This window comes from Emydura macquarii, unplaced genomic scaffold, assembly GCF_026122565.2.
Source record: "Emydura macquarii macquarii isolate MOO-44397 ecotype Brisbane River unplaced genomic scaffold, CSIRO-AGI_Emac_v2 contig_1644, whole genome shotgun sequence".
In the NCBI taxonomy this organism is placed as follows: Eukaryota; Metazoa; Chordata; order Testudines; family Chelidae; genus Emydura; species Emydura macquarii.
Genome location: NW_027131781.1, coordinates 2,379,782 through 2,393,088, shown reverse-complemented (window position 1 = coordinate 2,393,088; position 13,307 = coordinate 2,379,782). Strand labels below are relative to the sequence as shown.

The window sequence follows — 13,307 nt, the reverse complement described above, 5'->3', positions numbered from 1 at the left end:
ACAGGGGATTGTGCCAATGAGGGGCTGCCACTGCTTCCTGGGGTCTCTCCTGCTTGACGAGGAAGGCTGCTGAAAACCCTACCCAGTCTGAGCATTTGAGGAGCCAGGGTCTCCAAAGAACGGGCACAGGTCTCCATGGAGGCAATTAATCATCAGGAGAGGTGCAGAAGACATCTGATTTTCCCCTTCTCCGCCATGCTGCATTCCACACAGTTGAACAGGGGTGACAAGAGTCCCAGCAACTCAGGAGTAAGGGAATCCTCTCTGGCAGTAGAGGCAGATTCTCACAGCTGGGAGATTTTAAACCCCTCTCCTCCCCCCCCCCCCTTCTTCTAAGTTGGCTCTGCAGCAGGGAGCAGCTGGTCTATGTCTGCCAAAAGCTGGAGAGTCGGATGAAATCTAGGGATCTCTCAGAGAAGGAGCCACATCATCGATAGGGGAGGTAACAGGTTTGGTCTGTCTCCAAGGCTGCACAGAGCAGATGAGAAGAGTGATTTCTAATACATCTATCAACAGAGGATACTTCAGTATATATTTTTCTAAATATATAACGAATGAGTCTCAGCTACAGGATACAGACTGAATCATTTCAAGATGTTACCAGTACTTTCTACATAGGTTGGGAGCAGACTAATATTTGTTGAATTTTTACATAAAAATGTGACGTGCTTCTTAAGGGTCAGATTGTGGCCACACCAGGGAGTCAAAGAGGCATAAGGCTCTCTTGCGCCAGCTACCCATCCCGCAGGGAGGAGAATGGGAGTCCCACTACCAACACACAAAGGGAGAGAGGGATGGAGAGTGGGCAGAACCCCCAACTTAACAACTACGCCAGCGTGCTGGGTGAAGTACACAGTGCCAGGTACAAGCCTGGCAGAAGGTACTTCCTCATGAAGCAGAGGGAAAGTAGGACAACCGTTGCAAGGATTAGCTTTTTTATAAAGCACCATATAAATGCTAACTGTTGTTATATGTAATTTAGAGATGAGTTCAAACAAGCTGGAAGCACTTTCCATTCCTAGTTAAAAAGCTCAGATTAACAATACATGATTACAGAGTAAGTATCCTGAAAAGTTACCAACAATATTTTACAATGAGTTTCTGCTTGCCTGATGATTTAGTTCTTCTCTTTTAGAGCTGCTGAATTCCATACATTTTATTAAAATAAACACTCCTTCCACTAAGCTTTTCAATTATAATCCACCTCTAACAGATGTTTTAGAATCTACAGTATTACCTGAAACACACACATCTTGTCTAACTGTATTGCATGTTTCGGATTTAAACTACGAATGTTAGGGCACGAGTCATCTTCCTCCATTTGTGCCATGTCAACTTCCAGGACAGCACTCATAATAAATCTGTTTAGTTGAATGCGAAGTACTAACAAAGAGGTGGGGTGTTTATTTTTTGATTGTGCAGACGATCTATATATTGGCCAGAAGTATAACAGCGTTTATTTTTGTCTGCCTTGACAGAAGACAACGTGGTGGTCCCACATTAGCCTGTGTCTACACTAAACTCTTCCTCAGATTTCTTACCACTGCTAGCAACAATGGGAGTACTAATGTTGACCGGCCAATAGCACTTTAACCACCATGGTGTCAAGACATGCTCTCCACAAGCAGGGCTAGAGAACACGGAGGTTAAAGTGCTGATGGTCAGCCTCTCACCAAAGTCAGCAACAGCAGAAACTTTAATTTAAAAAAGGCCAGAAAGAACATTTTAACCAAACTAAAATCAAAATTCTCAAGCATGGTTTTACCATGTATTTTTCCAGTCTACAATGGCAGAAATAAACCACGCTAACACATTACTGTTATACTCATGTTTAAAACATGGTTATTTTTATAGTGTAGAGTCAGACAGGGCCTCAGACAAATGCATGTCATTGCTAATTAACTAGCTAATCCCAACTGGTTACAACATACTTCAATTCTGATAACAATAAAGGAGTGATCAGATCAGATTGTGTGATTGCACTCAGTCATTTTACTGTCAGCAGTGGATAAAGAGGAGTTCCACTCTTACATAACGAAATGTGGAGGAAAAGTTATCTATATAATGAAGTACAGCAACATCCTCAGAATTAGCTTTTCATACGCATAACTTTAAGAACATTTAGCTGTCACTAACTATGGAGGTTGCTCAGAGACTACAGTTTAATAATCAATGTATTAATTTGGATTAATGCATGAAGGTACTAATGGGAAACCTAATTTAGTGCAAATAGGCTTGTGAAAAAGCCCATCTTAATTTCAGACAAGAGCCACCATAACAAAATCCTTGGCAGAGACTTGAGAATTGTTCCCTCCATGCCTCCTTCAGTATTCTGCTTATTCTGGATATATGAAGGTGATGAGAGAGCAATTTTTAAAACATCATCATTAAAAAACCTATCAGCCAGCAAACTATTAAACTAAAGGTCTATCTCTCTGCCTGTTTATGCTGAATCATCAAAACACCAGGAACTATTTACCATTTATCAGTGCATCAGAAAGCTTGTTATCAGAATAGGCATTTTAATTATATACAAGGCATTCTGTGACTTTTTTTTTTTTTTTAAAGTCAATTTATGTAAGTATCCAATCACTAGTTGTTCCAAATTTACAGCTCAGCCTTCAGGAATACAGCTTTTTTAAACACACACATGCCTGACAAAAGTATAACTAATTAAAACCAAGATAATGAGGAGATATTTCCCATTTTAATCTGGTGAAGGACCTGATTCAGTTTTGAGTACCACCTTTCAGACAGGAAACCACATTTTGCAAAACAGAATTATATTTGGCCAAGCATATGTTTTAGAAGCTTCATCCATCTAGTTCATTGTGGAGTAAACAGTACAATAAAGCGTGCCACAATTTGTTCTGAGAAATGATCATATGTCAGTAACCAAAATTGTTGGCACTTCATTCTTATCAGCACATTAACATAGTAAGAGTAAGATCTAGGATAGTGTTCGAACAACTCGATTAAAGGTTGACAGGGGTTTACCATTTCAGAATGGACCATACACCAGGGCTCGATAAACCCCGGGCGCCGGGTCGCCTAGAAATTGAAGTCTGGCGCCTAGTTTTTTTCCAGGGGGAACAGCTGCCACGCTCTGGCCAGGGCGCCCTGCCGCTGGGCCCACGTTGTAGGAGAGGGGCAGGGGCGGGGCCGGGAGTGGACAGCGGCCGCTGCGCTACGGCCAGGGCACCCTGCCGCTGGGCCCACGTTGTATGGCTCCATGCTCCAAAACAAAATTTGTTGAGCTCTGCCATACACCCACCTATTCAGTACCTAGCAATGACCAGCACCTAAGATTCTGAGGAAGACAAAAAAACCTCACAATGCACCAAGACAATAGTGGAACATTACATACCAAGGTGGGAAATTCTTTCCTGACCCCTCTAGACAAGAAGATTTAAAAAATTAAAATAAAAAACCCACACACTCTTATCTCATCTTGGATAGCAGCTGTCAGTGGTCATGTAATTATCCAGCAACCACTTTTTCAACATTCTACATAGAATACAAGTTGACCTTCCACAGCAGTGAGTTCTCAGACTGTGCAATAAATAAAGCAACATTTCCTTTTATAGGTTCTGAAGGTAGTTTAATTTTTATTATTTCTCTCTCTCCCCTCTCCCAAATATTTTCCCTACAGTCTCGTATTATAGGAAGAGTTAAATAAAGTAATTTGTTTTTAATATGCCCTTTGCTATTTAAAATCTCTCAGAGTCCCCTTAAATTCTTCTCCTTTAAATAATTCAGATTATTGAAATTTCATACGTGCAGATTTCACTAGCTTCTAACCACCTTTGATGTCCTACTCTATAGTGTCTCACCCTCCATTAAATCTTTTGAGTGAGGCAAACAACTGGAACCAGATGTGGACCTACCACCATTCAGTGATATAATTTCAGTAGTTTCTCTTAAACACATCCAAGCATTCCATATGTTCTTAACTGCTGCTGCATGATCGACAGACATCTTCAGTGACCTATCCACATGATTTCCTACAGCTTTTCTCCCCTGAAACTCCAGAGCCCATTAGTATGCGCGTGAAGGTTATGCTATTTTTGTCAGCATGCATTACCTTACATTTGTACAAGTAAAGTTTTATCTGCCATCCACACTGCCCCATCCTGCAATATGTTTAAAGCTTCAGTTTTTAAATTCATTTTTAGGAAGTTGTCCACTCATTTCTAGAGTATCAATACAGATTATTTAGAAGTGACAGACATGTTGAAGTATTTCCAAAAATACAATGCTAAAGGATATTTAGTTCAGCCTGGTTGAGATATTTTCAATAAATATTAATTTTTCCACCTAAAATGTAGTGGCTAGTTCTCAATATAAAACACTATTTTAAATTTAGTCACAAAAGGTAAATTTTATGAAACTGAATAAAAATATTTCAAAAAGCATTATAAATATATAAATTGTGGAAACAAAAAATCCACAATATAACATAATAGCAAAAGATAACCTAACGTACTGGAAGTCATATAAACAAGAATGACCAGAACTGATGCAGATGGTTCAGCTACTAGAATGACAACTTAACTCTAAAGAGAAAGTTTTAGTGGCTAGTGGCTATAGTACTTTTAAACTACATGATTCGATGAAAAAGTCATTTGTCTGAAGAAACACTTATGAAATTGTATAAAAGCATTCTGATTCCAGCCCAGTCAGAACTAAAACAATCAAAAAATTAATTCACAGAGCTTCTGTAAGAGACAGCTTTATTAAAAGTCTGAGAAACTATAAGACAAAACTAGACTGGAGGACAGCAAGTTTAAAGGTTGCTCCAGGATTTCCATTATGAGAGATATTTCTACATTGGTGCAATGACATTCCTCCTTGTTTACACACTTCTCAACCCTCCCACTTAACTCCTCCCGTTTCCCTTGCGCAATCAGCTTTATGACTATCATGCTCCATATCCTTACAAGCTCTCCTCCCCCTCAAACCAACCTCCTCCAGCATTCCACCCTCTTATTAATAACCCCTTCACCTTCCGTCTCCAGAAGTGTTGTGTGTGTCATATTTCTCACTGGGACTGGGCACATGTGGCTATATTTGTAGTAAAATTACAAAATCTGTCTATGATGCTGTAATAACTATTAGCATATAACATTAGTACAAGAAATCTGAATACCAGACAAATTTTCAGTCCCAAAGAGTATAACTTGCACAAATAAAGAAACTTGATGAAATAAACTAATACACATCCTCTTTACAATCTCTAATTCCAGGGGGTATGGGACATGATTCAGGAGCCACTGTTTCTTCTTGACGCATAACTAATCTTTTGCATATCATTTGTTCTAAAGTGAGGATGAGTCTCTTCACTGAATTCTTAGTGTAACTTGCAATAATGCAGTCCCTGAACACTAACTGGACCTCCCAAAGACATTTACAGCATCAGAACATTTTGGAATCTCAAGAATGTAGAATATTTAGGGTGGAATGCTGCTGTGACCACCTCTAATAGTGAGTAACCTAGTCTATAAAGTGAAATTCATCTTGAGAACGTCAACAACAAAAAAATCAATGTACCATTGGTGAATGAGGCACTTTCCTTGCAGATAGTGGATGGTGCATGAGCCCTCAATTTATGTAGAATTTAGCTTTTCATTTTAAGGAAGTTTCTAAACCCTACACAGTTGCAAAGTTAACCTCCCAAACGTGAAACAGAACTGTTCATCTGAGTCTGCAGACCATTCACATGTTTGGAGGGGCTCCTCAAAGCTTTCCCGAGCAGCAACAGCATCAAGAAGTTAACAAGACTGGATAACATCACTGTTATTCAAAACTTTGTGGACCAAAGTAGAATTGACACTAATTCTATCCATTTCACTCTGCTACTACTTGAGAAAGCTATGAAAAGCACCAGAGGCAGGCAGTGAAGCTATTCATGAAGAACTACTGTCCAAAATATAGAAGCTACGGAGGACGTAGAGTAGCAGAGACCCATACCTGAAGAAAAAGGCTCAGAAAACGAGGAGTTAGGAAGGATCTTTCTCCTTTCCAGGGGCTAGACGAGGGTAGGAGAGCTTTGAATTTATTGAACACCTACTGGCCAAAAACTAATACATAAGAAAGAGTTCCCAAGAAGGATCCTGGGACAGCACCTTAGCAGATTCCTACCCTCTTCCCTCCCTTCCACAGCAGTTAGGAATAGGGCCTGGAATTCTCCAAAGCATTTCCTTTTAACTTTACTTGTATTAACACCCACCCACACAATTTTTCATAGTAAATTTAAAAGCTAGAGTCTGGTATATATCTGGTAAATGTGTCAAGGCCCGATTATCTCAAAATTACACACCAATAATTTAATAACTAGTACCCGCAACACAAGTTGATTTTGTGGCACACTGATACCTATCCAAAACACCGTATCATCAGCTTCTCCTCTCGTCTTCCTTTGACTATTAAAAGGAACTTCTTCACTTCTACATGCCAAATCACGCTAGCAATAGCCATTTCATATCCCTGTTCCTTCTCAGAAAAAGTTAGTTATTGCTTAATCGTGAGCCTCTATGTTTTAATCTCAACAAAAGCAATTTACAGTCCTAAATCAAAATGATCTCAACTTTACAAAAATATCTTGTTGAGGCAGACGGATCAGATTTATTTGAGGTGGGAGGGTACTTTGGCCAAAATCCCATATCTTCATATTTGCCCACAAAATCATGAGTTACTGAATACTGCTGTTGGGATTTCTAAAGCGTTTCTTAACATTTAAGTATCACCACATTAGACTTGCTCGGAAAAAGCAAGAGACTACTATTGTAACAGAGGACTTCCAATGAGTACCATAAACCAGTGCCAGGTTATACATGACACCGCAGGCTTAAAGACACTTCTGAACTTATTTGCTGGGTGACATTAAACGTGGTACTTTCACACAGAGAAGACCCAGCATTACACCAAGCGCGCTTCCAGGGCACAGCTCTCCGAACGGCAGAGCATGTATGTCAGAGCATGTATGTCAGAGCATGTCTACACCGCTTTCACAAAAGTCACGTTTCCATGTGTGCAGTGCACAGGCGTTTCCTTGAGAGAGAGAAACACACTGACAGCGACCTGCGTGCGGGGTTTTTAAAAACACCGAGTAACCTTTCAGAGAAGTGACAGAGCTCAGCACAGGGACTCTGGAGAGCTGGGGGGGGGAGAGGGGGGCAGAGAATTCCATCACCCCCCCCCACAACCCAGGCCAACCCACCCCTCCCCCGTGCCTCCCTATAGCCCTGCCCCCCACAGCACCGTGCCCCCCACAGCACAGCACAGCCCTGCCCCCCACAGCACCGTGCCCCCCACGGCCCCCCCACAGCACAGCCCTGCCCTGCCCTGCCCCCCACAGCACCGTATCCCCGTCTCTCCCTCACAGCCCTGCCCTACCGCCCCCCAGCCCAGCCCAGCCCAGCCCCCCTCCCGCGCAGCGCCCCGCGCAACTCACGGCCGCGCCCCCCGGGCCGCTGCGCGCTGCGGTGGGGGGCGGGGCAGGGTCAGCGGCCGGGACTCACCGCGCCGCCGCCCACCGACAGCTCGTGCTTCCTCAGCCGGGACTTGAGGCTCTTCATGCTGCGGCCGGGGCTGCGCCAGCGGGACTCGCCCGTGCCGAGCCAGAGTCCGCGCGCGGCTCCAGCCGGGCCGTCCGGCCCTCCGCCCGCCACTCGCCGCCAATCGCCGCCCGCCGGCCCGGCCGCGCCCGCCAATGGAAACGGAGCGCGGGGGCGGGACTTCCCCCTTTGAAAAAGGGCCGGCCGGCCTCACCTGGGCCGGGGGCGGGGCCTGCGCACCTGGCTCACGGCCCCGCCCCTCGGGCAGCAGCCGCTGCAGGGCCCGAGCGCGGCCGCCAGGGGGCCCCCGCCTTCTCTGCAGTGCCCCCCCCCGTGTGTGTGTGTGTGTGTGTGTGTGTGTGTGTGTGAGATACACACACACACACACACACACACACACACACACACACCAGCCCCCAGAATCACCCTTTGTGCAGTGTGTGTGTGTGTCTGTCTGTGTGTGGGAGAAAGAGAGAGAGACACACACACACACACCATAGACATACACACCGCAGCACCCCAGAATCACCTATGTGTGTGTGTGAGAGAGACACACACACACCATGCTGTGTGTGTGTGCGTGCACACGTGTGAGAGAAACACACATCATAGACACACACACCCCAATCCTCCAGAATCACCCTTTGTGCTGTGTGTGTGTGTGCACGCGCGCGAGAGAGAGACACACACCACAGCACCCCAGAATCACCCTTTATGCCTTGTGGGAGCAGCTGGGCCGACCTCACCCCCACCGGCTGGGATCCTGGCACGGGGCTGAGGGGAGAGCTGGGCTCCAGTACACACAGCCCCCGAGAGACCACAAACACCTGCGGGAGGGCACCCCGCACCTTTGCACGGTCAAGGCATGTCACTCGGCGGCAGCGAGAGGCGGCAGCGTGTCGGGTGACCTAAAAACTGGGGCATCTCCCCGCGGGAGGGAGAATAATTTCAAACTCGGCTTTGTGCTTGTGCAAGGTTCACCAAAGACAGCTGGTGCCTGTCCCTGACTTTCCAGGCAAACTGACCGAGGCAAAAAACTCATATTTTGCCTCAAATAACCTGAAAACCTGCACCACCTCACAAGAACCGTAAGCATCATGAAGAGAACTCTCTTCCTCCCCCTTCGCTTTGATCCAGAACAACCCGTCATTTCTGTTGCTAGCAGCACAGCCTTTGGTTTTTCCAGTGGCCACACTCCGTTACAGTGACAGGAGGGAGACAATTGTCCTTGTCCCAAACTTACCACAAACGGGAGGTGCAAACTGATTGCTATCCCCGCAAATGGTTTTCTTTCCGCAAAAATAGCCTGTTGATGTCTGTGAGAAATTCCACAAGAAATACAGAGACCAACCTGTAAAGCAACCCACTTTCTCAGAAAGAGAACCAGTGAGGGTGTTTTGGGGTGGTTTTTTTGGCACAGCTTTATTCTGCATGAAGTCTATTTAACATCTCCCTCTCACCTCTTTACTCAGCACCCCAGGATGCACAGTAGCACTGTACTGTGAAGTTTTGGATTAAGCACACTGCATGGGAACAATCATTTCCAGCAACAACAATTGTGGTTGATGGTCAGTTCTGTAAAATCTTGGTCATACCAAATAGAAACGTGGGGTTTAACTCAGCCTGATGGTGTGTCACTAGGTAGATTAGACACCACAGTGAGTGGCAACTCTCATTGCTCCAAAAATCTCCCAAACAGTTCCTTAATCCATTTGAATACACAGTTTATTCTATTACTCAGATATCTTCGTAGACAGTCAGCCTGTTTCTGCCAAACAAGCTTTTGGTTGGCTGGAAGGGTAACTGATTGTCTTTGGAGATACCTATAAGTAAACAAACCACTGTTTTACTCACACGGATTAATGAATAAGGAGAATTTTGGAACAGTGACACCCACACACTGGGTGTGCATTAGCTGTTTGCTGTTTTAGGTTAGAGGAACAGAATCTTTTGGAGACTCCCGACATATGGAGCAGCATCCCCTAGTCAATGAAATAAAGCTTTGCCACTTTCTTGGCCACATTACTGAAAGGCAATTTTAATGTCCAGGTCTGGCCCTCTCTAAAAGGAATCCAGTCCAGCCTTTGCACAGAGTTTAAAGTCCTCTTGGAACATGAGCACTTCAGGCCAAGTGGCCAGATTTTCCATCTCTGCCTCCCTTTTCTAGGCACTCAGAGTTTCTGCTCACCACCAAGTACCAGCCTAATTCAAAGCTGATTCTCAAGCGAGTCCCTCTCCTTTTCTCTTAGGAACCCCCATTCTATCTTCCATGGACACCTCTAGTCCTGCGCTTCATGGGATTGTCACAAACACCAACACCCTGCTTTTCTTCAGAGAAGACAGCATTGCCTCTGTGAGCCAGCCAACCAGAAGCACTTGTGCAATAAACGAGACATAACTTTCCTTTGTACCCTTGTCGGCACTGGGGAAAGTTTACAGACGTTTCCCATGGCTGCTACCTCCAGTCTTGGGATTCCTGGTGTTGCAAGCTACTGGCTGCTGCCAGTGTTTTAAGCACAACATTTAACCCTTCTCAGAACAGGTTTAACTGACATGATGGTTAAAATGCCAGCGGCAGCTGACAGCCCTTCTGCACTAGAGCTCCCAGGGTCGGTTACATCAGTGGAGATGAAAGGATATCAACAATAATGGGAAGTTAGACAGGGCTAGGAAGCCTGAACAGCTCATTCCCACAGCACACCTGAGCATCAGCAGCTCAGAGAAGGCGCTCAGATACTATGGTGATGAAGACCACATAAGTACATGCATAAACAGACAGCTGGAGGGGGGAAAAAAACCCATCATGGCCACTCTTGAATCCCAACTTCCCCAGCAGGCAGCCTAGCCTCAAATTAGCAACCTCTCTGACCCAGAGTAGAACGGGCCAGAATAAACTGAGCAGCTTTTGCATTTTTCAGTACAAAACTTTTCCAAGAGGCTGCTCCATGAAGCCCCACTCCAATGTGCAGCTACCTGATCCAGGTCTGTGACGTCAGCTTTCCCACGTCTGGTCCAAGTGGGGCCTTGCTGAAAAGTCAGCGCAGCACCCCCACTAGCCCAGTCTGATCCTTACTCTGCAGTCAGCACCGCTCCTGGGCCCACCTCATCCCACTGAATCATTCCACACGGGGCTCAGAATCTCCAGGAAAGTATTAGGAACCTCAGGCGGAGTCGCTGCTCCCGGAGCTAAAGCTCCTGCTGCCTCAAACAGGTCCTCTACCACTCTCCAAACCAGAGCACACTCCTGGTACAGTCCGGGTAATCCAATTCCTCCACAGCATGTCCTGCACAGTTCCTGTGCCCTTCCATGAGTAACAATCCCAGCTAAGCAGCCAAACAGGGCATGTGGAACAATGGGCATGCAACATTCTACGTGCACGTAACTGAGGCTGACTCAAGCTGGCTGCTCCCCTATGGAGGAAGCAGAGAGTTCCATCCCTCGAAGGATTCGAGCCCAGGGCCTTCTATATGTAAGCAAGGTCTGCGTGGCACTCCCCCTGCTCAGCAGCAATGGCAGCAGATCTGTGTCCAGCCTGTTCTGATGAAAAATTCACTCATCTAAACAGAGCCTGCAGACGGCGGGAGCCACGAGCGGTCGATGCCTGCAGACGGCGGGAGCCACGAGCGGTCGATGCCTGCAGACGGCGGGAGCCACGAGCGGTCGATGCCTGCAGACGGCGGGAGCCACGAGCGGTCGATGCCTGCAGACGGCGGGAGCCAAGAGCACAGACTCGGCAAGGCCCAGAGGTAGCAGGAGACAGCAGCGGAGAGGGCCTGGTCAAGCCCACATCCAGCAGAAGCCTGCAGAAGGCAACTGGCTGAGCCCCCAACCAAGAGGTGGACATTGCAACCACAATGGTCAGTAGAGGGGAAAGCAAGAAGGGAGAGGCGAAGGACACGCCCCCATACTCTGGGGTGGGTTCAGCTCATTGAGTTCATGAATTCTGTTTGCACTGGTTCCAAAACCAGTGCTGTGTTACTTCCTTCCTGTCATTAAAAGGTTCACTCTCTACACGCAGACTCTGTGCTTGCAAGAGGGGAAGTATTGCCTTTTGGGGGCACCCAGAGGATAGTGTGTGATTTCCCAGGGGCTCGAGCCGGTTTGGTATTGTATCATTGACAGGAACCCCTAGATATAGAACCCAGCCCTTTGCTGCTGCCGGCTCTGCCTGGCAGACGGGTTACATACATATCACAACAAAAGCCACTAAAGTCTCCGCTAATTACCAAGGAGTCGCTTTATATATGTGAATATATTCAAAACTGCAACTTTCAGTGGACAGCACAACGATGCTCTCTGTCAGTTCAGCATATAATCCTGGCTTCCTCTTTGATTCAGCCTTCTCCTTTGGTGCACGAATCCAAGTCAGGTTTAAATCCTGCCATTTCTTCTTGCACAATGTCTCCACGATCTGCCCTTTCCTCTCTGCCTACATGGCTAGAATTCTTGCCCAAGACCTGACCAGCTTCTGCTTTGATTGCTGCAGTTTCCTCCCATTTGGCCTCCATGCCTGCCATCTTGCCTCCCTCAAAATGCTGCTGCTAAGATTTTCTTGGCTTATCATTCCCCCTGCGTCCCATCCTCTCTTGAAGTCCCTTCATTGCTCCCCCTCTTCCAATGCAACAAGCCCACATTTTTGTCCTTATTGTCAAAGGCTTCCTCAGTCTAGCCCTACCCTATCTCTCCAACCTATTAACGCTTCACGGGGTCAGCTCCCGCCGTCACTCTACCAGCAAGTCCAGTCTCCATCACTCAATTCCCCGCTGTGCTGAGAAGCGTGTTCACGCACTCTCCCTGGCCACCCTCCTTCAAGCTCCCAGTCAGACCGCAGAAAGCCACCACCCGGTCCTCCACCCAGTCCTCTTCAGAACTCAGCTCTGCTGGAATGCAGACAGTAGAGTACAACCTGCTAATAGCTGGGCAAGGGAGAGCTGGGATCACTGCCCAGGGGTGGAGACCAGAAGGATTGCACATTTTATTATACTTGTTATCCAATCCCCCACCACTCCACCCTCCTTAGGTGTTTTTCCTCCACCCGTGATCTCTTGACTTTCACACTGGACAGGGATAGGGACTGGTCTTTACGGCTGCACAGCAACTAACACAACAAGGCCTAAGCTGGTTGTGGCCTTTAAACACTCCTGCAATAGAAGTGATAAATAACCATCTTGTGTAACTTACGCTTTGTCTACACACGCAAACTTACCCACTGCTGCCCACAGTTGTCAGCCACAGGAACTGCTGAAGTGATGTTGAACTCTGTGTCACAGTTCCGGGGTACTGGCACTTCTATCCCCTTCATGGCCTTCTTGAGGGCCCCCCACACAGGCTCAGGCCTCTACTGTCACCTTTCTCAGAGCGAAAACTCATGTCCCTCTCCCTCCAGCCCAGGAATTTAGGCTGCAATTCCTTTTTTAATTCACTGTGACTATCCCAGCAGGCGTGAGCTTAGTCCAGCGCCTGCAGTTCTGCTCTCTCCCAGGAGCTATGACAGGCTCCCAGTGATTAGCCAGCATTCACAAAGCATGGGACATTTATTTAAGACCAAAGCGTTACAGGGAAAACCCACGGTAAAACAAAGAATCAGCACAGATGCTAGTTGACCAGGGGTCACCCATCTTCCACACGGAGACCCTAGTGGGTTTCAAAAGACCTTCAAACCTTTCCAGCAGGGTTTTGCCCTTTTGATAAAGTCTCCTGTTGGTTTGTAGAACAAGGGAGGGCCACCTCTGAGAAGTTCAGGGGGCCTG

At 46.5% G+C, this 13,307-nt stretch overlaps 1 protein-coding gene across 3 annotated transcripts in view; it reads right to left on the bottom strand.

Moving 5' to 3' along the window:
• The window catches only part of UACA (uveal autoantigen with coiled-coil domains and ankyrin repeats), a 56,985-nt gene extending 49,331 nt beyond the window's left edge, over positions 1 to 7,654 (bottom strand). For all 3 annotated transcript variants that reach the window (XM_067555468.1, XM_067555469.1, XM_067555470.1), the window contains exon 1: positions 7,521 to 7,654. In XM_067555468.1, coding sequence (XP_067411569.1) covers positions 7,521 to 7,577 — 57 coding nt within the window. In that variant the 5' untranslated portion in view covers positions 7,578 to 7,654. The remainder of the gene's footprint in view (positions 1 to 7,520) is intronic.
• Between the last annotated feature and the right edge of the window lie 5,653 nt (positions 7,655 to 13,307).